The 25,619-nt window shown below is 36.7% G+C and overlaps 1 protein-coding gene across 3 annotated transcripts in view; it reads right to left on the minus strand.

Moving 5' to 3' along the window:
- LOC140629033 (ubiquitin carboxyl-terminal hydrolase 9X-like) overlaps positions 1–25,619 on the minus strand; it is a 135,942-nt gene that overhangs the window by 13,364 nt on the left and 96,959 nt on the right. For all 3 annotated transcript variants that reach the window (XM_072818433.1, XM_072818431.1, XM_072818432.1), the window contains 9 exons: positions 18,554–18,662; positions 17,929–18,075; positions 17,019–17,165; positions 13,218–13,440; positions 10,674–10,894; positions 8,142–8,332; positions 5,149–5,322; positions 2,042–2,183; positions 263–1,010 (listed from right to left, as the gene is read on the minus strand). In XM_072818433.1, the coding sequence (XP_072674534.1) occupies positions 263–1,010; positions 2,042–2,183; positions 5,149–5,322; positions 8,142–8,332; positions 10,674–10,894; positions 13,218–13,440; positions 17,019–17,165; positions 17,929–18,075; positions 18,554–18,662 (2,102 nt within the window). The remainder of the gene's footprint in view (positions 1–262; positions 1,011–2,041; positions 2,184–5,148; positions 5,323–8,141; positions 8,333–10,673; positions 10,895–13,217; positions 13,441–17,018; positions 17,166–17,928; positions 18,076–18,553; positions 18,663–25,619) is intronic.

The following is a 25,619-nucleotide window of genomic DNA, read 5'->3' on the forward strand; positions in this document are numbered from 1 at the left end:
AGGTTTTTAGATACTTTCTGTCCCTACACAAAAATACAGGGATCTTAAATATCAGATCTTAAATGTCTGACTTTAACATTACAAACTAAAAATGCTGACATCTTTAATATAAAATGAGGCAAACTCATTTTCTAAAAAAAAGGAAAAATAAAACTGGAGAAAAGTATTAAATATGTATCTATGGCTGATAAAAGAAAATCCTGTAAGTGAAAAAAAAAAAAATTACTCTTTATTGAGAAGAAGGTAAATTCCAGAAACTTACCCGGAGCAGGGCTTAGATAAACACCATTACATGTAAGCAGTTTTTTCACGAACTGAAAATATTCTAAACTGTACTGCATTCGGTTATGCATGAATTGTACATTTTGTTTTCGGACACTTCTCTCAATCACTGGTGACATAATTTGATGCGGTCTTGTGATGGTAAGCTCTGATATGTATCTTATCATCGCATCATCTTGATCTATTGTGTCCATTCGTTCATAAAAAAGTATATAAGCATTCCACCATCTTTTCTGTCGTCTGTATGACATGCGCTTCATCATATGATCAAATACTTCCCCCATGTACTCTCCACCAAAACACTGATTTTTCATTTCTTCATCATCATCCATTTTACATTCTGTTACATCCCCATCATCAAATTTATACCAGCGATTTCTCTCACCATCTTTACCATTCCTTTGAATGATGTAAGAATAATAATGTCCTCCACTTGCTTGACCACTGTGTACAAGCACACCCACAAGCCTGTATTTCGTGCTTCCTGCTGTCTCACTTTCAGACTGCTCATTCTGTGGTATCAACTGACAGTCTGGATTTACATTATCTCCTTCCAGTTTTGCAACACCTGGTACTGTGTAAGGTTCCATGTCCAGCTCTCGTGGAAATTCAAAATAATCATTGAATTTAATTGCACATTCTCTTTCCCAGTCATAGTCAAATCGTTTCAATTGGATAGCAAGAACAGGAGGCAACTTTTTAATTAGCAAGCGCTTTACTGTATCAACCTACAACAAACAGTGAATATAAAGGGATGCTTTTATAACCCAAATAAAACATCAAAGAATTTAAATTCTATGATCTGAATTTATTAAGAAATAGGTGAGTATATGATAATGAACACAACAAAATCATTGTATTACTTTTTAAAAACATTTACACCAAGCCTAAAAATATGTGATTACTGTCTCATTTAAAATAGGAATCAGTTAACACAGAAACTATTGGCTACGTTTCCATACTATTACTTCTATCTGATCATGTTACTTTCCTGATGTTTATTTTTACAATAATGAACAGAATCTGCTATAAGCAAATAAGAAATATTGCATGTAATAACAGCATATAATACACATGGCATTTATGGCCATTTAATATGCTAAATACTGCACATATATTCAGATTGTGTTCTGAAAAGTCCTACTCAAGGTCCATAGTTTAAAATATGCATAAAAACAACAAAAATGTGTAAAAACCAAATTGCCTCGGAGGAAACTAACTGAAACTTATAAATAAGAATGGGGTTCAGAAAAATATTTCTATAATATATATTTTCAAAAATACGTTATCATTACATGTTAAACGGTTTAAGTGGCTAGAATGAAATTAATTGGCTGGGTTGAAAAATCAAATCTAGTGTTTAAAAAAATCCAAGTATCTGGTGTTTAAAAAAATCCAAGTTATAAAAATCTGACATAACCAAACAAAATGAACATTTCTAAAATATGAAGAGTAAGCTGGCATATAAAAGAGGAACAATGTTTTCTATTATCAGTCCTTCTGGTTTGAGGAATTCAATAGCAACTGTGACATCTACAATGAGTCATCCAAATGAAATAGTTTTTCCTAGTCTACTGGCTTTATTTTTTCTCAGTAGCTTCCCTGACAAACTTTAAGTTATCATGATTGCTTCTCTGCCACCACTGTAACAAAGCAGAGATAGAAGAGTGGTAAATTTTGAGGTTGAACACAAGCAACTCTGCCATCTTCCAATTCTGTTAAATGTAATCACTGATTTTTAAAACCAGACAATACATACCTTTTTATCACATTTTTCACATCGATATGCATTTGCACCTTCCAATAAATCTCCCTTGATATACTGTTCCAAAGAATCAAGAAGGTTTTGGTGATTTCTAATATCTACATTCAGAGTTGTAAAAGATTCTTCACACTCGTATCTAAAGATATTATTTTAAGAGACAATCAAAAGGATTTATTCCTTAGGTTTCTAGTCCTCTTTTATTGTGAACTTGATACAAAATACATTATTAGGCTTTATTGTATCATGTAAAATGCATTAGCCATAGTTCTTTTTTTTTTTTAATTTTTTTTTTTACTTATGATAGGCACACAGTGAGAGAGAGAGGCAGAGACACAGGCAGAGGGAGAAGGAGGCTCCACGCACCGGGAGCCCGACGTGGGATTCGATCCTGAATCTTCAGGATCGCGCCCTGGGCCAAAGGCAGGCGGCAAACCGCTGCGCCACCCAGGGATCCCTTAGCCATAGTTCTTAATAAACTTATGTTATCTTAATAAATTTATAGTTACCACTTAGTTTGTGTGGACAATATATTAGTTTTTATAATTTTTAGTTTTTAAAGTATTCTCTAAGCCCAATGTGGGGCTCAATTTCAATCTCATGACTGAGCTAGGCGGTGCCCCTCTATTAGATTTATTTTTTTAAAGGTTTTATTTTTTATAAATTTGAGAAAAAGAGAGAAAGAGAATGAGAGGTGGGCAGAGGGAGAAGCAGACTCCACACTGAGCAGGTAGCTGAATGTGGGACTTGATCCCAGAAGCTGGGATCATGACCTGAGCTGAAGGCAGATGCCTAAGAGCCACGGAGACATCCCTATTTATACATATTACTGCTTATCATAACCTTCATGAAAAGCCTGGTAGAGAGGGCTATCCATCTCTATTTCACCTCCCCTGGAGTAGGGACAGCAGGACAGCAGTGTCAAAGAGATTAATTTGGTATACTTTTATGAGGCAGAATTAATGCTATTTTAAAGTTAGGTTTGTATTATCTCACCGGTTAAGTTCTAATTTTATTCTCTCATGCTGCTACTTATGTTACGTGTTTTTTTTTTTTTTTTTTTTAAGATTTTATTTATTTATTCATGAGAGACACACACACACAGAAAGGCAGAGACACACAGGCTCTATGCAAGGAGCCTGATATGGGACTCTATCCCGGGTCTCCAGGATCACACCCTGGGCTGAAGGGGATGCTAAACCGCTGAGCCACCTGGGCTGCCCTATAATGTGTTTAAGTAGTAATTCATGGGGGCACTTTGATGGCTCAGTCAGTTAAGCGTCTACCTTCAGTTCAGGTCATGATCTCTGGGGTCCTGGGATTGTGCCAAATGTTGGGTTCCCTTGCTCAGTGGGGAGTCTCTTGCTCGTTCCCTCTGCCTTGGCTGCTCCCAATTTTTCATGTTCTCTCTTGCTTTCTCTCTCAAATAAATAAAATCTTAAAAAAAAAAAAAGTAGTGATTCATGGCAAAGTAAAGGTAAAGAATCAACAAGTGAAGGCTAATCAGAGTACATTTTTAAGTGTTCTTTCACTTTTCTAATAGAAAAGCTAATATTTATGGCACTTAGATGTCAGGTTCTAATGAAGGTATAAATTCAAACATCCAATATTGCTTATGTAACTTTAATGTTTTGTTCTAGAGAAGTCACAAAAAGTAGTTGAAAATATAATGTGGAATGGAGATAAGCATGCCGGATGATTTTCTACAAAAGAAGCTTGTGGATATTTCTGATTATACACATTAAAATAGTAAATAGGACCTATGAATTTTTATTACAGACTGCTACAAGTCCACAACTAGAAAAAGGAACTCATAGAGAATAAACGGGATCAATAGTTTCTGAAAAAATTAAAAATAAGACAGTCTAAAAAAACAATGTTATATAGTGGCACTTGGATAGCTTAGTAGGTTAAGTTTCTGACTCGAGATCTCAGCTCAGAGTTCAAGCCCCATATTCGGCTCCACCAAATAATGTCTTGTCAAATCTTGCTTAATGATTTTATAAGCAAACATCTCCCAACATATCTCAAGAGTAATAAGGATTGCTGGTAATTTAAAAGTTAGCTTTCACATTTCTTTTTATTTTATTTTTAAAGATTTTTATTTATTTATTCATTAGAGACACACACAGTGAGAGGCAGAGACATAGGCAGAAGGAGAAGCTGTCTCCATGCAGGAAGCCCAATGTGGGACTAGATCCCGAGACTCCAGATCATGCCCTGGGCCAAAGAGACACTTAACCGCTGAGCCACCCAGGCACTCAGCTCTGACATTTCTTTCTTTCTTTCTTTTTTTTTAAATTTTACTTACTTATTCATGAGAGACACAAACACATACAGAGAGAGGCAGAGACACAGGCAGAGGGAGAAGCAGGCTCCATGCAAGGAACCTAATGTGGGACTCGATCCCGGGTCTCCAGGATCACACCCTGGGCTGCAGGCAGTGCTAACTGATGTGCCACCGGGGCTGCCCCAGCTCTGACATTTCTATAGGAAATATTGCACATACATCACAGTTACCTTCTAAATCCATTATATTTATATAAATTAATATAAATATATTTATAGGAAGGAGCTCCTGGGTGGCTCAGTCAGTTAAATGACTCTTGATTTTTGGCTCAAGGCATGATTCTAGAGTTATGAGATTGAGCCCCACATCTGGTTTCACACTTGGTGTTTCTCTCTCTTGTTCTCCCCTCTCCTACCGGACTTCCTCTCTCATACTCTCTTCATACTGAAAACAAATTAATGATGATATTTAAATATATTTGTATTAACTACAGACTTTTGTAAAATGATGTTTTATGTACTGTGACATGACAAAACATAAAAATCTTAGAGAAGTAGGGAGACATTTAGAGTAAAACAAAGCAGTATACTGAAAAGGAAAAAAAGTGGGTTTTAAAAATAGAACTAAAACTCATTAACGTTCCTAGGTATTAGTAATAATTGCAACAGGTGCTTTCATACTCAAAAGCAGTAGTAAAAATGTTATCTATATTAAAAAAGGAGTAATATGAAGTACACACAAAATCTTAATTAGAGCTCACTTTGGCAACACATATACTAAAATTGGAATAATAAAAACCTTACTTAGCACTTACCTATGGGGGCAGCCTTGGCAAATCTTCTGATCAGCAAAGGAACCACCCAGGACTTCACTTAGCATAGCTGGATGTCCTAAAGCTTTTAAAGCTTCATCTAAACTATCTACCAAAGAATTAAAAAATTCTAAGGCATCGTGTTGTTCACGAAGATTAACAGGTTCACCCCAAAGCCTGAGGAAAAACGAGAATAAACTTAAGGACTAGATAATATGCCCCCAGAATACCTATATTTTACTTTTCATTTTTAAAACTTTTTTTTAAATTAAAAAAAAATTTTTTTTTTAATTTTTATTTATTTATGATAGTCACACAGAGAGAGAGAGAGAGGGGGGCAGAGACATAGGCAGAGGGAGAAGCAGGCTCCATGCACCGGGATCCCAACATGGGATTCGATCCCAGGTCTCCAGGATTGCACCCTGGGCCAAAGGCAGGCGCTAAACGGCTGCGCCACCCAAGGATCCCTCTTTCCTTTTTTTAAAAAATAAAAACAGGCTCCATGCAGGGAGCCTGATGTGAGACTCGATCCCAGGACTCCAGGATCATGCCCCTGGGCTGAAGGCAGGCTCTGAACCGCTGAGCCACCCAGGCATCCCCCTATATTTTACTTTTCATAACCACACAAAAATTTCAGAAATGTAAGATAAGCCGTATTCGTAATATACAAAGTTGAAATAATGCAATAAACACTATCTACTGAAGGGTAGTGGAATGGTAATGGAAGTGAAGCTCACAGTAAAAACTATAGTATCAGAGAATTACCATGAAACTACGGGTAGCAAGCTTTAAAAATGGTGTCCTTCCAAAAAAAATTTGTCCTAACAACAGTTTATTTGGGTATTTTGAATTCAAGTAAAAAGACCATTAACATGAGAAAGAAAACCCATTGTTTTATGGTTGTTAAAAATAACTACCTTTGACCTTTAGTTCTGCTTAAATCTCACATGCCAAACTGCAAAGTACACAGTCATTTTTCTAAACTAAAGTGATTTTTCCAAATGAAATATGAAAAGGTTTCTCCTGGTCTAGTGTTAGTGCATTTTCAGTAATCCAAATGAATTTATGATTTAGGATGGGGGCATATGGCTAGCTCAGTCAAGAGAACATACAACTCTGATCTCAGGGTTGTGTGCCTGCTTCGGCAGTAGTATACCTAAAAAAAGTCAAAAATTAAATAAAAAGATAAAACTTAGGTAAGAATGGCATTGATTTTTTTTTTTTAATTTTTGTTTATTCATGAGAGACACAGAAAGACACACAGAGACATAGGCAGAGGGAGAGCAGACTCCCTCCTGGGAGCCTGATGTGGAACTCGATCTCAGTACTCTGGGATCACAGCCTGGGCCAAAGGCAGGTGCTCAACTGTTGAGCTAACCATGCAAAAAAAAATCTTGCTGTATATGTTGCAATATGTAGATACACACAAAATACATAAACACACGCACAAATAACTGAATGATTTTAAGAAAAAAGCTTGAAATACAGTGGTATAATAATTTGGAAAAACAAGAGATGTTAACTAGATTATTGAATAAAATCTTGAGTCACACATAAGGTAACCTAGGAAAAACAAAAAGTACTGAAAAAGCTAAGAAGAGAAAAGAAAGGTATATGGAGGTGACAAAACTGAAATATTATTATACATGCAAATCAGTCTTCTGACCTACACAAACTGCAATTTGTGGAAGATAAAATTTATAGACTGATGATGTCACCTTATTATCATTTACATATACAGATCAATCAACTGCAGTAAATGGGTTCTCATCTTGAATTTTTTTTTTAAAGATTTATTTATTTATTCATTCAGAGAGAGCGAGAGAGAGGCAGAGACACAGGCAGAGACACAGGCAGAGGAAGAAGCAGGCTCCATGCAGGAAGCCTGATGTGGGATTCAATCCCGGGTCTCCAGGATCACACCCCAGGCTGCAGGCGGCGCTAAACCACTGCGCCACCAGGGCTGCCCCTCATCTTGAATTAAAAGAAAATCATACTATTAAGAAAAATTAAAGTCTTGGCAAATTTAAATAGTAACTTATATGTAGTTATGTTAGGGAGTTATTTAGGTGTGGTGATGATATCATGGGTTATGCTTATTTAAAAGAGATATGAAAAACCTATATATATATATATATATGTATAAATGTCTAACAAATGTTTCAGTTGAGTACTAATGAATCCAGGAGACAACTGACTATTGTATTAGTATTTTGTTTTTTGTTTCTGCAGAAGTCTTTTCTAAGAAAAAATTAATTACAGGGATGCCTGGGTGGTTCTGTCAATTGGGCACCTGCCTTTGGCTCAGGTCAAGATCCCAGAGTCCCCCATGCTTGTGCACGCTGGCTTGGTCAAATAAATAAATGAACTCTTACAAGAAAAAGAAATAAAGTAATTACATTTTAAGATAAAAATACTGCTTGCCTCCCTTTATGTCATAATTTTTACCTCCTACCAGGACAAAGATATATAGGAGGGAATTAAGAAAGACAGAATCACTATTGTTTAAATAATAATGATTTGGGATGCTGTGGTAGCTCAGCAGTCGGGTGGCTGCCTTTGGCTAAGGTCATTCCTGTGATCCAGAATCGAGTCCCACCATTGGGCTTCTGCGAAGAGGCTACTTCTCCCTCTGGCTATGTCTCTGCCTGTCTCTCTCTCTGTGTCTCTCTCATGAATAAATAAATCTTTAAAAAAATATTAAATGACTATACATTTTATGATAAATAGAAATTTAAACAGTACACTGAAAGTTTTTTAAATTAAAAATTATCGGGCAGCCTGGGTGGCTCAGCGGTTTAGTGCCGCCTTCGGCCTGGGGCCTGATCCTGGAGACCTGGGATCGAGTCCCATGTCAGGCTCCCTACATGGAGCCTGCTCCTCCCTCTGCCTGTGTCTCTGCCACTTTCTCTCTCTCTCTCCCTCTCCATGTCTCTCATGAATAAATAAAATCTTTAAAAAATAAAAATAAATATTATCATCTACCCACACTTTACCTGAACTGTTTCCAAAATCCTCTGGGCACATAGTATTGTAGTCGAGAAGCAGCTAAGTGACCAAAGATGACCTGAAGATGTCTCAGGACACCAATATTGTATTCTTTCCTATCTTCTATTTTACTCAAAGCTGGTTTGTCTTCAAATTGATGAGGATATCCAAATACATCATCTCGGGGATCAACATTACTCTAGAGACAAAAAACAAACAAACAAACAAACGAAGAAACAAAACACCAAAACCAAACACAAATAAAAACCCATCACTGATTAGCTAATCTAACTTTAGAAGCTGAGACAAAATCAGTGAATAATTTGTATTATTTTACATTCCATATTTCCAAAGCATACAACTTTCAATTTACAGTGTTTATTTTTATAATTTCACAGATACATTACTATTTAAAAATCATAAAAGAATCATCCTGGGGGTCCCTGTATGAAAATCAGGTGTCCAACTCTTGTTTTTGGCTCAGGTCATGATCTTGAGCCCTGAATTATGCTGTGCACTTAGTGCGGAGTCTGCTTGATGTTCTTTTCCTCTGCCCTCTTGCTCATGCTCTTTCTCTTTCTAAAATAAATTTATCTTAAAAAAAAAAAAAAAGATCCTGAACTTCCACTGGAGGTAGTATAATACAAGAAAAAAATAGCACTTCAGTAGCCTGGATTGAGATATACGAATATTTATTACAAATGACTTTAAGGGAGGTTAAGTCATCTTTCTCTGGATTCAATTTCTTCTTCTTATAGAGTGAGATAAGGCATTCTTTACTGATCATATGAAATAATTTCCGTGGCATCATCAGAATTATTAATAAATACAATTAAGACTATTTTTGGTAGAAACAGTAGCATAGACAAACTCTAAAGGTCTTAATCACATTATAAAGCAAAAATCTAGTTTTACAGAGCACTGAACACCATTTTATATTGTTTGCTCTGTGTCAGGACTTATGATAGAAGTAGAAAACACTGAGAAGCTCACACACTAAGAAAGAAAACTAGTAAACAGACAACCACAATGTACTGCTGAAACAACAGAAAGCACAGGGTTATCAAGTAACGAAAGAAATTTCAGGTGTTGTCCATATTATCTTCATCTTGACAGAATGGTTAGCCGTATCTATGTTTAATTCAACATCCTACCAGTGTTGAGCCACAGAGCTAAGATTTATATTCCAATTTGTTAACATAATTCTTAACCAAGTACTACTGTGGGCACTTCACATGGGGGCTCTTTTTTTAAAAAATGTTTATTCATTCATTCATTCATTCATGAGAGAGAGAGAGAGAGAGAGAAAGAGGCAGAGACACAGGCAGAGGGAGAAGCAGGCTCCATGATGGGAGCCTGACGCGGGACTGGATCCCAGGACTTCGATTGCGCCCTAGGCTGAAGGCAGGCACTAAACCGCTGAACCACCCAAGGATCCTCCTCATGGGGGTTCTTAAATTTAGAAACAAAGGGGCAGCCCAGGTGGCTCAGCGGCTTAGCGCCGCCTTCAGCCCAGGGCTTGATCCTGGAGATCCGGGATCGAGTCCCACATTGGGCTCCCTGCTTGGAGCCTGCTCTTCCCTCTGCCTGTGTCTCCACTCTCTCTCTCTCTCTCTCTCTCAAATAAATAAATAAAATCTTAAAATTAAAAAAAAAAGAAGAAACAAAAACATCACAAAACAGTAAACATATTCAGATACTAATGCCTGGATGGTGTGATTTGTTGAATATGAGACGAGTACATGTCTCAGAACACCATGACCACTACGATAGCCAAACTAGTTTTGGTCACTGAAGAAAAGTGTAGGAATGGGGGGTGGAAAGCACTTACTACAATTAGAATCTTTTCTGTCTTCTCTATTAATTCCTATGAACTCATGTAAGGAAAAAGGAAAAGAAAAACAGTTTTGATATAAACAATAAAGAAAAGTTAAATTCTTCATATTAATATATAAAGAGATATATCTTAAATTTACATACTTTCATTTGCCACTAGAAAATAACTCTCCTATATCCCACACTGCATACTCCTGGTTGCATGGTTATCCATTACTATTTACTAATATTGTTAACAGGACCATACAGCATTATTTAAAGTACCAAACGGGTTTAGTTTTGTGCCAGAATAAGTCATAATATGAGAAAAATATTAAGAGTTTTCTAAGAATAGGAAGGTTTCACAGGTGGTGAAACTAATAATATAAAAGGAAAAATAGAATATACTTGAAAGGATTAGAAAAATCAAATATAAATTAAAAAAAGATATATTTGTCACTTTATAACACCGAGTTTGCACAAAACATGATTATACTAATACTGCCTTGAAGAATAAAGAGAAAGTTGTAATAAAGATTATCAACTTCAGCTTAAAGACTGTTTGATAATAAGTACTCTGATATGACAGAGATAGTAGCTCAGAGATTCTTGTCCTATCATCAAAAGTACGTCAAAAAAGTTCTACAATATTCTAAGAAAAAAATAGCAGTATCTGGTAATCTAGACCTTGAAACAAAGAAAAAAAAAGCGTAATTAAAATTTACCTCACTGTCCTGCTTCTCATCACCGAACATATCATCATCTACATCACTACCTGTGCCTTCAACAGCAAGAATACCGTTTCTGATGGAAGGAATCATGTATAACTGTTGGATCACGGAGTTCATGTAACAAGTAGCACCAGCATTTTTGAGTCCCACAAATCCTTTTGATGGGCGGGGTCCAACAGGTGGTAGATACTCCCACTCAGTAAGAGCTTCACAAGCTGAGAAGAAAAGATCCTCATTACATGATAATAATGAGTCTGTCCACTGACATCTGTATAATGCTGATAAATTAGCATTAGCAACTATCCTATCACTACTACAGGCACCTATAAAGAGTGCTCCAAATTTTTATATCACGACCACCAAACATCCTAAGTACTACTGAGTCTAAATTTTACTGATCTTGACTCTATTACCATCTTCTTAGAGAGTCATATAGTATAAAATTTTTTAGCAAGTAAAAATGAATAAAAATTGCTTTGCCTATATCCCAGTTTTATCTTGTGGAATTAATAAGGCAGTATATTTGAAAGGTGTGTCAGAACTATAAATCGCTTTATCTCCTCCATCACCTTCTATAAATAAAAAATAACATGATCATCAATCACTGGGAAATGGATTACATAAATTAAGAGTACACTAAACTGCAAATTATATGGCCAATAAACAATTAGATGGATCTTTATATGCTGTAAGATTATTACTGAATGCAAAACTAAACAAACAAGTGAAGAACTCCAGGTGCAGTATATTCCAATTTGTGTTAGAAAAAAGCTGGGGGCGGGGGGGGGGGGGGGGGCTGAGTGGCAGATGGTTGAGTGTCCAATTCTTGGTTTTGGGCTCAAGTCATTACGTCAGGGTTGTGGTATCAAGCTAAAAGGTTTGAGATTTAAGGGGGCTCCGAGCTAAAGGGGGCATCTGCTTGGAATTCTCTCCCTCTCTGTCTCTCCGTGAATGTGTGCTCTTTCTCTCACATAAATAAAAAAATCTAAAAAAAAAAGAAAAAAAGAAAAAAGAAAAAAAACTAAACAAGAGATACACAAGTACACACAATGTGTGTGTGTGTTTTTAAAAAGATTTTATTTATTTATTCACGTGAGACACATTGAGAGAGAAGCAGAGACACAAGGAGAAGGAGAGAAGCAGGCTTCACGCAGGGAGCCTGATGTGGGACTCAAACCTGGGTCTAGGATCACACCCTGGCTGAAGGTGCTAAACCGCTGAGCCACTGGGGCTGTCCTACACAAATAATATTTGAAACAAATACAAGATTGGTAGAAAGTTAGTGCCTTTATTTATTTTTTAAAGATTTTATTTATTTATTCATGAGAGACACAGAGAGAGTCAGAGACACAGGCAGAGGGAGAAGTGGGCTCCCTACAGGGAGCCTGATGTGGGTCTCGATTCTGGAATCCTGGCATCATGCCCAGAATCCTGGGATCATGCCTTGAGCCAAAGGCAGATGCCCAAACACTGAGCCACCGAGGCATCCCAATTAATGCCTTTAGTATTAAGTCTTGTTTTATTTTATTTTTTTTTTTAAGATTTTTTATTTATTTATTCACAGAGATGCAGAGAGAATGAGAGGCAGAGACACAGGCAGAGGTAGAAGCAGGCTCCATGCAGGGAGCCCGACTCGGGACTCGATCCAGGGTCTCCAGGATCACGCCCTGGGCTGCAGGCGGCACTAAACCGCTGAGTCACCGGGGCTACCCTAAGTCTTGTTTTATATGTGAGTGAAGTAACCACAGAATTCCTAAGCTACATATATTCAGAAAAATAAAACTAAAAACAACAACTAAAATTTAAAACAACTATATTACTTCCCCAGTACCAAAACCCCCTAAATTTTGTTTAGAAACTGAAATTTTCTTACACTCTCAAAGATAGGAAAACCAAGATAATTTCAGAAGTTCTTAAAGGTTACTACTGAATGTACTCAATCATTTGTTCAGTATTATCAGCAAGCCCATGGTTTCCTCTTAAATTGATTTTATGTTCTCACTCTTTTTTTTTTTTAAAGATCTTATTTATTCATGAGACACAGAGAGAGAGAGAGAGAGGCAGAGACACAGGCAGAGGGAGAAGCAAGCTCCATGCAGGGAGCCTGATGTGGGACTTGATCCCTGGTCCAGGATCACACCCTGGGCTGAAGGCAGGCGCCAAACTACTGAGCCACCCATGGAACCCCCCCATTTAAGTTTTAAATACTAAATCCTGTAACATCAAATTTGGCTTTCACTAGAGTTTTAAGTTTTATTTTAGATTTAATGAAATAAACATTTTCCAAGTTACTTAGAACATGTATATAAACTCATTTAAATATAATTTGACAATTTTTCTTTATGAAGGCACTGTACCCTATCATGGTCTCTTTCTGGGTCTTAATTACATATTTGATTATTAAAATTATTAAACTATTTTCTAGTTGCTAAAAACACACACAGAGAAACACTTTCTAAAAGAATAAACAAAACGCAGAATTTTAAACATGGAGAGATTTGAACCATCAAAATAACTTTAAAAGTTAAAAATACTTACTAGTTATTGCTGTGCCTATGTAATACATTTCAGTCAAACAGTCTACTATCTGCTTGAGGTTCCTTACACAGCCAACAGCTAATGCTACAAGTAGTTCAAAGCCAGCATTAATGGTAGCTGGTGAACTACAGACTGGGATAGCCTGCTCAGCTGGCAATTCTCCACTTCTCATACATTGCAAGTAAACTTTGGAAGCAGGAAAGATGAAATCATCAATTAATTCCTAAAGAGTTGAAAGAACAGATTACGTATTATCAGCAATTATCAGTCTGAGAAAAAACATATCGTGAATGGAAATATTTTTATACTTATTTGAGAAAATTAAAACATCACTTTACTATTTAAAAACAAATTTGGATTCTCAAATAATAAAATAAAGTCCAATTTCACACTACTGATTCTAATTAGAAAGCACACAATTCTAGATATTTTAGGTATAGAAAAAGCTGACAACAAAAAAATATATTCTAAAAGAAACCTACTCCTATAATCAAATGTGAACTAAATTTTGAAAATAAAACATATCAAAATAAAGGACACTTTTCTCGATTTTAAGATACACCAGAAGAAATTCATCAAATATGACATAAAAAACTAAAGTCTTCCAGGATGAAAGTTTTCATTCTTTAAAGATTTGATCAAGTAAACACTGAAATTAACTAAATAACCACTAAAAAAAATAAAATAAAATAAAATAAATAAAAAATAAAAAAAATAAAAAAAAATGAAATTAACTAAATAACCAAATTAAATATTACTCATTCATATTCCTATACATTTTATCTGAACTTTGAATTACAATTACAGCTAACTCTTGACAATATGAGTTTGAAATACTTGAACTATGCTGGGTTGGGGCCACTCATACAAGAGCTTTTTATCAATACATGTACTGGAACGTTTTTTGGAGATGTGCTATATTTTGAAAAACTCCTAAATGAACTACATAGCCTGTGAAACATTCAAAAAATTAAGTGAGTCTTATGTAGTGACATCATAAAATATAGGTATATAATAGTCTATTTTATCATTTAGAATGGTAAAATAAACAGAGGTAGATTAGGAAAAAGTTAAAATGTATTGAAATGTGTCTACACATGTATAGGGTGGCATTCTAGTCCAGAGCAGCAGACAGTCTAGAAGAGGACCCCAACTACTGAAGACTGCTTTAGACTTCTTTTGTAACAGGGAACCTTCCATGATATGGATGCTGAAACTAAAGCAAATGGTAGAAGGACTGGACCCATAAAGGGACATTTTTAGAGAAATGAAAAAGCAAGGAAGTGTGACAGAAATTGCTATTTCCATAAAGTTACAATGAGTGTGCCTGCTACTCCTGTCTCCCCTTCTACCTCCTCTCCCCCTCCAACAACCCCTGAGACAGCAAGATCAACTCCCCAGCCTACTTCGCTAAGAAGATGAGGATGAAGACAGTTTTTTTTTTAAAGATTTTATTTATTTATTCATGAGACACACACACAGAGAAAGGCAGACAGCGAAGTAGGCTCCATGCAGGGAGCCTGATGCGGGACCCAATCCAGGTACCCCAAGATCATGCCCTGAGCCGAAGGCAGACGTTTAACTACTGGGCCACCCAGGATCCTGAGGATGAAGACCTTTATGATGATCCCTTTCCACTTAGTAGACAGTGAGTCATCATCATGCTGTACAGTTAATATATGTATCTGTTCTGTCTCTTTGTGTGTGTGAAATCTAGTAAGAGTACAGCAGGAATTGCATGAGATGTTTTGTGTCATCTGCATCCTCAACTATGTGTTTATCATGTAGAACATTGTGTGCAAGACTCATATGGAAATGGATGGCCTATCCTTAGAGAGGCATATGGAGATTAAGATTTAATGTACAACTAATAGGAGCAGCCCCGGTGGCACAGCGGTTTAGCGCTGCCTGTAGCCCAGGGTGTGATCCTGGAGACCCAAGATCGAGTCCCACGTCAAGCTTCCTGCATGGAGCCTGCTTCTCCCTCTGCCCGTGTCTCTGTCTCTCTCTGCATAAATAAATGAATAAATCTTAAAAAAAAAAAAGTACAACTAATAATGTGCCAGTGTTCTTATAGTTCTATACTTTGCTTTCAAAAAACTAATTATATAATGCCTCTCCTCTCAGAATTGGAGAAACTATGTATCAGCCTATTGTCTCATTCACTGTTTTCTCTTTAATTTTAACTTCTGTGTCCAGTTTGTATTGTGAGTGTGGCTATAATACTATACGCCATTAAATTTTTACAATTAGTTCATTGGTGTATAGGCTGACTACCAAGAAGCAATGGTTAAGACTACAACTGGCTATCCAAAAGCAACCATAGTACTACTACTTTGTTATCAATGCATGAATTGCTATACCTGTAAATAAATATGAATTTCTTTTTCGCATTATCTTTTTATTTTTGGTGTCTATCTCTAGTCCTAGTATGTAAACTCATGATAGTAGTACTTTAAGTGTACCTTCTCTATAGATTATTTTGTATTTTTAAAAGATTCTATTCATTCATGAGAGAGAGAGAAAGAGAGAGAGAGAGAGAGGCAGACACATAGGCAGAGGGAGAAGCAGGCCCCTTGTAGGGAGCTTGATGTGTGATTTGATCCCAGGATGACAAGACAACCTGAGTTGAAGGCAGATGCTCTACCATTGAGCCACTCAGCACCTCTCTCTAGATTATTTTATTATTTTTAAAAGATTTTATTTATTTATTCATGGGAGACACAGAGAAAGAGAGAAAGTCTGAGACACTGCAAAGGGAGAAGCAGGCTCCATTCAGGGAGCCTGATGTGGGACTCGATTCCGGGACTCCAGGATCATGTCTTAGGCCAACAGCAGGCGCTAAACCGCTGAGCCACCCAGGGATCCCCTCTCTAGATTATTAAAAAACAAAACAAAACAAAACAAAACAGTATATATGGGGTGTTTGGATAGCTTAGCAGATGAAGTGTCTGACTTTAGCTGAGGTTACAATACCAGGGTTCTGCTTCTTCCTCTCTCTCTGCAGTCCCCATTCCTCTGTTCATGCTCCCTTTCACACTTCTCTCATAAATAAATAAAATATAAAAAAATTAATATACATACATATATATAGTACATAAAAATATATAGTACATAAAATTATATGCGTATTTTCCATTGTGTCAGGGCTTAGAACCCATAATCTTTTCACTGTTCAAATATTAATTGTAACTTTAAAATCTCTGGAATTAAGGGGGCACACATTAATTTAAAAATCGCTGTACTGGGGGATGCCTGAGTGGCTCAGTGGGTTAAGCATCCAACTCTTGGTTTTGGCTCTGGCCGTGATCTCAGGGTTCTGAGACGGAATCTTGCATTGGGCTCTGTGCTCAGTAGGGAATCTGCTTGAGGTTCTTCCTTTGTGTCCCCCACCAAAGCTCTTGTGTGTGCTCTATCTCTAAAATAGTTTAAAAACATTGTGTTATATGCTAAGCAAAGTCAGAGAAAGATAAATACTATATGATTTCATTTATATGTGAAATTTAAGAAATAAATCATCATACAGGAAAAAAAGAGACAAAACGAGAAACTGAGACTTAATTCTGGAGAATGAATTGGTGGTTACCAGAGGGCAGATGAGAGGGAGTGGGATGGGTGAAATAGGTGACAGGGATTATGGAAGGCACTTGTGCTGAGCACAGGTGTGTATGGAAGTGCTGAATCACTATACTGCCACTGTATGTTAAGTATAATTTAGAAAATAACTTAAACCAAATAGATTTACTAGCAAACATTTAAAAGGTAACAGTAGGTACTATAGTGCCAAAATTTAGAACTTACTTTAATGAGATTAGCACCTCCTTTTTCACAACCAATATGATATTTTTTCTCAGGTGTTTGAAAGGCTAGTAACTCTTTTGTTACTCCAAGGTGACCTTCCAAGATTGGCTCTTCAACACCTGTTTCACCTGTGTTTTTAACGTTATCCTGCCAAAGGAAAAATGTTAGAGACCCGATTCGCAGGAAAGGAGAACAAGAACAAGAGGAACTTGGAGGAAAGTGGTATCTCAGATGTAATTACTCCAAACCTTTCCATTCAAGTGATTTCTTCTCCCTTCTACAGAACTCTTTTAACAGTAAATGTAAATTTTGTCCCAAGACATTGGCAATGCCTGGAGATAATTTCTGGCTTTCACAAATGGTATGGAAGAGAAGACATCACCTAATAATTAGATGTGTTGCTCGATATTTTCTAATGCATACCACAGCTCCTCCAAACAAGGAAAAATAATGTCAATGGTGTCAAAGTGGAGAAATAGGAGAATGCTAACCTACAGGACACAAGCTACACAATTCAAAAATATATTCTCATAGAATTCTGTCTGTATAAACGAAAAGCATAGGAGGTTAAATGTAAATACTAATCTATCCGATTTTTCTAATTAAAGAAAAATTAAGAATATTCTAAATATGATAATATGGGCAAAATATAAAAATGGAGGTAACTGAACATCAGTATTCCGAGACTCACCTGAAGTAGAGCATTTATATAACATAAAATTAGCTGTATGTTTTAAGAATTATGAGTTACTATTTTTTTATGAGTTACTAATTTAGTAATGAACTATATATTGTTTATTTTTTTATTACTCTGTGTTTTTTTTGTTTAACAAACAATATCATAAAGCCCTCTTTTAGTAAGGCGGCAGATTTAAAAGTGCTTTAATAAGCTGAATATTAAACCACTTACCCTAATCCTTTTGAGCCAATCTATTTCATTGTTTAGAAGAACTTCAGCATTGGGTACATTAATATTGCTGTTGTAAGCATAATTAAGAAGGTGCCGTAGAAGAGTGAAATAGTCACCTGAATGGTTACCTCTTTCTCTTGCTGTGCTCTGAAATATAATAATTGTAGTATGAATTCAAAGTTGTCTTCAAAATTCATGTTAGTTTTTAATAACTTAGATTATTGGTAAAATGAAAATGGCAACACCTTAAATCAATGACATAAAACACAGTAAGGTGGTCTAAGTTCTATTTTTCAAGGAAGTATTTATAAAAAGCAAATAAAATCAGTCTACAAACAGCACTGAAATTATTAGAAAAGATACTATCTTATTAAACATAACTAAAAAAAAAAAAAAAAAAAAAAAAACCATAATGAAAACTTTTCCTTTTAAAAAGATTTTATTTTTAAGTAATGTCTATACCCAGTGTAGGGTTTGAATTTACAACGCTGAGATTAAGAGCTCACACTCTACTGAGTCAGGAGCTGCACATAAGCAAATCTTAAAAGTTAAAACTGTAATTTCCTGAATATTCCTAATTTTAAGAATCAATCATATTGGTAAAGTCCATTTAAAAATATCTCACCCCCAAAATGGTAAAGAGCAGAGTGATGAAGAAAAGTAGAGGTCTGTGTCCCATGCAACATCTTGTGCACATTAAAAAAAATTGCTCCTGTGCCAACTGACGAACAGTTCTGAAATAAAAATATTTTTCTATTTAATGTATTACATTCATGAGTAAAAAACCTCGAATTATTTTGACACCAGTTTATCTTTCACAGGGAAGATATATTGCAAAAATACAAAGTAATGACTTCAGAGGATCCCTGAGTGGCTCAGGAGTTTAATGCCTGCCTCGGCCCAGGGCGTGATCCTGGAGTCCTGGGATTGAGTCCCACATCGGGCTCCTTGCATGGAGCCTGCTTCTCTCTCTGCCTATGTCTCTTCCACTATCTCTGTGACTCTCAAGAATAAATAAATAAATAGAATCTTAAAAAGAAAACAAAAAAAACCCCAAAGTAATGATTTGTAATTCATTAACACTGAGATAGCAACAATATAGAATAGATAAATTTAAGCTATTTTCAGGGAGTAAAACTTCACATTGTAAGTATAGTTTGGAAATTATTGGGGTGTAGTTTCTTAAGATTAGACTTCTCATGGTGTTTAGTATGCACTGTGATGGGGGAGTGATGAATCGTGTTCAGAAAACAAATATACATGAATAAACGTAATTATTTAAAGGATATCCTGGGCAGCCTTGGATGGCTTGGCGGTTTAGCGCCGCCCTCAGTCCAGGACGTGATCCTGGAGACCCGGAATCGAGTTCCATGTCAGTTTCCCTGCATGGAGCCTACTTCTCCCTCTGCCTGTGTCTCTGCCTCTCTCTCTTTCTCTCTCTCTCTCTGTCTCTCATGAATAAATAAAGTAAAATCTTAAAAATAAAATAAAATAAAATAAAATAAATTGAAATGAAATGAAATAAAATAAAATAAAATAAAATGAAATAAATAAAATAAATAAATAAAATAATATAAAAAATAAAGGATATCCTTTAAAATGACCCTTAGAAAAACTCTGAAATAACGCTGTAGATCCAATAGAAAATGCCATATGTAGTAACTTTATTTTTGGCCTCTCAAAGAACTGTTTTCAAGGAATTATGTGTAAGTAATTAGTAGGAACTCAAAAAGATGAAGCTATATGTGATTTTTCAGTGGTTCTCAAATATGATCTCAGATTAGAAGCTGAATCAGCATTACTTGGAAAAGCAGGAATGTTAAAAATACAAATTCTTCAGTCCAATATATACTTGCTGATTCAGAAACTTTTAAGAGAGGCCCAGCAATCTCAATGATTCTGATGTATATCAAAGTCTGAGGATCATTTGAATACTATCTTGTTTATGGATTATCATCTATTTGACAATTTTCTGAAAAGTATGCAATTTCAGTACCAGAAACTTCATTTAATTATTTGTGTCTTTACAAATGTATAATGTGTTGATCTTTCTAGAATATCTAGTTTATTGCTGTGATTCTAGAATCAACAATGTAAGAGACATTCAATAAAGAGTTAAGTTGGCAAACTGTGCAAGATAGATATCTGTTTATGCCCCATTTGAAAATAAGAAATTAAAGTTTCACAAACTTAAAAGATGTTCCTCTGGTTAAAATAAAACAGCCAATCAAATCAGCTTTTAATCTACCTAATAAAGCACAACTGCTGCAGTGAGAAGTTCCTGCAAACAACTACAGTGCTCCAAAAATAACAAATAAACAAACAAAAAACCAACCCAGCTACTCAGAAACAGACTCCAATAAGTGTACCCAACCAGCAACACAGTCTCACCTGAATGGCTTTGATCTACGAGCAACATCAAGCTATGGACATCTGTGCAAATCTGCCAACGTCTCCATACAGCCTGCTTTATCCAGAAAACTGATGTAGGTGGCATAGCTCTCCTACTATCCTTAGTGATAAATCTAGTTTTGTCTTTCTATTTCAGATGTTGAAGAGTGATCTCCTTAAATCTTTGAAAAAGCAAACTCTTTCAGGCTTTGTGATGATATCCTGGTACTAGAAACAGAGTCTAAATGGTCACTGAATGAGCTGTATAAATTACAATTTGTACTTGTGAATAAATGTCAAGCTATTGTCTTGATATCTGCTAGACCTCTGAAATATATTTACAGCTCAAATTTGAAGGATTTTAAGTTCTATGGCTTCATCTTAACTTTTCTAACTGCTATTTACTCCAGTATTACCATTTCTTTTTACATTCTTATTGTCCTGTATTTATTTTCTTGTTTGTTATATGTGTACATATATAGGTTTTTAACTTTTTTAGAAAAAGTGCATAATTAGGGCAGCCCCAGTAGCTCAGTGGTTTAGCGCCGCCTTCAGCCCAGGGTGTGATCCTGCAGATCTGGGATCGAGTCCCATGTCCAGCTCCCTGTGTGGAGCTTGCTTATCCCTCTGCCTGTCTATTCCTCTCTTTCTCCCTGTGTCTCTCATGAATAAATAATAAAATCTTAAAAAAAAGGCATAATTAAATCCAAGATGGCCACATTCTTACAATTATTTCTTCAAAAGGTAAAAATTACCTAGTTACTAATCTTAACAACAAAAATGGTGCCAAACCCAATCATAACCCTCAAGAAATATTTTGGATTGCCTCATGAAAAATCATTAGCACCTTTTGTATCATAAGAGAAATTTCACATAACAGGAGAAAAGAAAAACTTTTTTTTTTTTTTTTAAGAAAAGAAAAACTTAATATGAATGCTGTGAACAGACATGTTCGCCTTCCATTTTCAACTCCAGGTTAGTTGCTCTCAAGGACAAGGATACAGATTTCCTGCTCCTCCCTCTTCAATTAACCTAAAATGAAAGCTCTGACATTTCACTCATATTACTGTTTCACAATAATAAGAAATTAAGAAAAAAGAGGACAAGGAGAAGAAATAATACATGATTAAGTTTTAGAAAGCCACATTACTGGCTAGAGTTTAATTCACTTAGACTTGCCCAGCTGTAAACATACACAAACTTTTCCCCAAGTCTTCAATATGCCCTTCAAGAGCAGTTAGGCATATTTTATTATTATTATTATTTTTTAAGATTCTATTTATTTATGAGAGACTCAGAGAGAGAGAGAGAGAGAGGCAGAGACACAGGCAGAGGGAGAAGCAGGCTCCATGCAGGAAGCCTGATGTGGGATTTGATCCCGGGATTCCAGGATGACGACACCCTGGGCCGAAGGCAGGCTCCAAACCCCTGGGCCACCCGTGGATCCCCACAAACAACTCTTAAAGGTCTTAACAGTCCCTCTAATTTACAAATACCAAAGATAGAGTACCTCCCAAATTTTAACTAAATGGTTCTGCATGTATGCCTTTCTTCACTTTTGTAGAAATTGTTTATTTTTTTTTTTTATTTATTTATGATAGTCAGAGAGAGAGAGAGAGAGAGAGGCAGAGACACAGGCAGAGGGAGAAGCAGGCTCCATGCACCGGGAGTCTGATGTGGGATTCGATCCCGGGTCTCCAGGATCGCGCCCTGGGCCAAAGGCAGGCGCTAAACCGCTGCGCCACCCAGGGATCCCTGTAGAAATTGTTTAATACTTTTTTTTGGAAATAGATTTTATTCATGAGAGAGAGAGAGAGGCAGAGACATAGGCAGAGGGAGAAGCAGGCTCCCTGTAGGGAGCCTGATGCAGCACTCAATCCCAGGACCTTGGGATCACCTGAGCCGAAGGCAGACACTCAATCACTGAGCCACTTAGGTGCCCCAGGGTTTAAAACTTTTAACAAACTTTCAATGGTATGTCAGAGTATGTGACTCAAATTCATTAGAAATATGAGTACACATTGCAGATGTCTGATACTTGTCATTTTTTGAAGGTAAAAAAAAAACTTGTAATAATGTTAAGTCAAACATATCACAGCTCCACTGAAAATGTTGCTACATTCTATTTCATATATGTCAGGGTACAAGGAAGTATCTCTGTAAATTGTAGATAATGAGCAGCATTCCTGGCCTCCATCCACTACAGGCCAATAAAAACATCTGGAAAACCACCTGCACTTGTGAACCACTGACTTAAAGTAAAAATCCAAAGTCCTTACATTGACCTGTAGAGCCCTACACAATCACAACACTGTTAGGTTATGTCTCTTACCTCATCACTAAATTGTCACCTTTACTCAGTTCTAGTGCCAATTACCTCTTCTTGCTGTTCCTCTAGGAGGTCAAGAAGAGTTGTGCTCAGAAGTTTTACATATGCTGACCCTTCTTTGCACCTGTATGACCATTCCTTTACGGTTTCTTTCAGGTACTAAAAAAAAAAAATTTTTTTTTGGTCGGGGGTGAAAAAGGGGGGACAGCGTATAGAAAGAAAGAGAATCTTGGGGATCCATGGGTGGCGCAGCTGTTTAGCGCCTGCCTTTGGCCGGGGCACGATCCTGGAGACCCGGGATTGAATCCCACGTCGGGCTCCCGGTGCATGGAGCCTGCTTCTCCCTCTGCCTGTGTCTCTGCCTCTCTCTCTCTGTGACTATCATAAATAAATAAAAAAATTAAAAAAAAAAAAAAAAAAAGAGAGAGAGAGAGAGTCTTAGGCAGGCTCCATGTCTAGCCCGGTGTGGAGTTCAATGTCAATTTGACACTGAGATCATGATATGAGCTGAAAACCAGGGTTGCACACTACACTGATTGAACCACTCAGATGACCCGTTCAAGTACTTATCTGAAGGATGTCTAGCAAGCTAAATATTTCCTGATTTTCTGTTATACAGTTAAACTCTATCAAATTTTACATGCCAAAACCAAACAAAAAACTGACACTATCAACAAAACAAGAATTAAGCATATGTAAAACCAAGCAAGTTAGGGAGTTAATATTATATTTAGGTGTTTTAATCAGGTTTTCTTTGGGTTAAGAGAAATTCCTTAAAAAAAAAAAAAAAAAAAGAATTTGGAAGTCCAGAAAACAATTTATGCTCAAAAACTGATAGGAGCAGTATTTTACAGTAGCCAGTTGGAAGCTCCTGTTCCTTCATGGAAACATAAAACAGTTCTGGGGATCCCTGGGTGGCGCAGCGGTTTGGCGCCTGCCTTTGGCCCAGGGCCCGATCCTGGAGACCCGGGATCGAATCCCACGTCGGGCTCCCGGTGCATGGAGCCTGCTTCTCCCTCTGCCTGTGTCTCTCTCTCTCTCTCTCTCTCTCTCTCATAAATAAATAAAATATTAAAAAAAAAAAAACAGTTCTGGAAACTGCCACAACTGTGTAGTATAGGTCTGTGAGACCTTGTTCCTGTTTCTGTATGCTGCAAAGAAGGCCTTATTTGCAAAACACTGTGTTTGTGCTAGTCTATCTAAAGCTGTAGCAGAACCCACACACACAGAGAACATTTATCTTTATTTATTTAAAGATTTTATTTATTCATGAGAGAGAGGGAGTGAGAGAGAGAGCGAGAGAGAGAAAGAGTGAGAGAGGGGCAGAGGGAGAAGCAGGCTCCGTGCAGGGAGCCCGACGTGGGACTCGATCTTGGGTCTCCAGGATCACATCCTGGGCTGAAGGCAGTACTAAACTGGTGAGCCACCCAAGCTACCACAGAGAACATTTAATGTGTGTTTCCTCAGAACTGTTTATGGTGGAAAATGGCAGGCAATGGTCAAAAACATCATTAGATGATAGAAAACCCTACAGTTTTTAGGAGCCAAAGATTATAGCAGAAATCTACAATAAAGTAAGACAAAGTCCCAAAAACCAGAGGTTTTCTTTGGGGAGAGAGGATTAAAATATTGAAAAGCAACCAGAAACACTGAAGGAAAAGTCGTATGAATCATTATGGTCATAATGGGACAAATACTAAAAAATATGAGACACTAAGCTTTCATGCAGGGCTAATAATGGTGCAATCAGAAAGTGAATTATGAAGCAGAATTATAAACGTTCACAGATATTATTAAAGGAGTGTGCTAAGAGATCCAATTTGCAAATCAGATGTTTTGTATATTTCAAAATACTGCAGCAATGAGGCAGTTCAGTGGCTCAGTGGTTGAGTGCTTGCCTTTGGCTCCAGGTCATGGTCCTGGTGTCCTGGGATCAAGTTCCACTCCCCACAGGGAGCATGCTTCTCCCTCTGCCTGTGTCTCAGTTCCTCTCTGTGTCTCTTATGAATAAATAAATAAAAATTAAAATCTTAAAAAAAAATAATACTGAGGCAGCAGCCTGGGTGGCTCAGCAGTTTAGTGCCGCCTTCGGCCCAGGGCCTGATCCTGGAGACCCGGGATTGAGTCCCACATTGGGATTCTTGCATGGCGCCTGCTTCTCCCTCTGCCTGTGTCTCTGCTTCTCTCTCTCCTCTCTGTGTATTCTCAGAAATAAATAAATAAAATCTTAAAAAATTACTGGCACAACATGATCTAATCATTTCATAATCAAGAAGAGCAAGTCCTGGAGAAGAAGATGGATAGAATTTATAGTTTGTACTTTCTAAAATTGAAAGATACAGCTTCAGGGGGAAAAGAATCAAAAAGCATACAAAGGAACAAAGAATGGATTAAAACAAATATATAAATTGTCCTTGAGAAAGCTAGACATGGAACTTTCTACAAGATTTGAAAACACTCTTAAACATGACCAAACTACTATGGGACAAACAGAAAACAAGGACATAGGACAAATTGTTATTAAAAAGGAGACAAATTCTATAAAGAACTAAATGGAAATTCTTGAGCACAAAAAGTATGTGACAAAATAGAAAACTCCACAGTGGGATTCAACAGATTTCAGCAGGCAGAGAAAAACAATAAGATAACAACAAAAGATAGTATGAGGAACAGAAAGAAAAATTTAGAAGGCCTAAGAGTTGTGTGACATACACCATTAAGTGAAAGTGAACCAATATATATATAATATGAAAGTCCTAGGAGAAGACAATAAGAATACGTTTAGAAATAATGGCTGAATAGTCCCAATATTTTTTTTAAAGATTTTATTTATTTATTCATGATAGTCACACAGAGAGAGACAGAGAGGCAGAGACACAGGCAAAGGGAGAAGCAGGCCCCATGCAGGGAGCCCGATGTGGGACTCGATCCCGGGTCTCCAGGATCGCGCCCTGGGCCAAAGGCAGGCGCC

This window comes from Canis lupus, chromosome Y (assembly GCF_048164855.1).
Source record: "Canis lupus baileyi chromosome Y, mCanLup2.hap1, whole genome shotgun sequence".
Classification (NCBI taxonomy): Eukaryota; Metazoa; Chordata; class Mammalia; order Carnivora; family Canidae; genus Canis; species Canis lupus.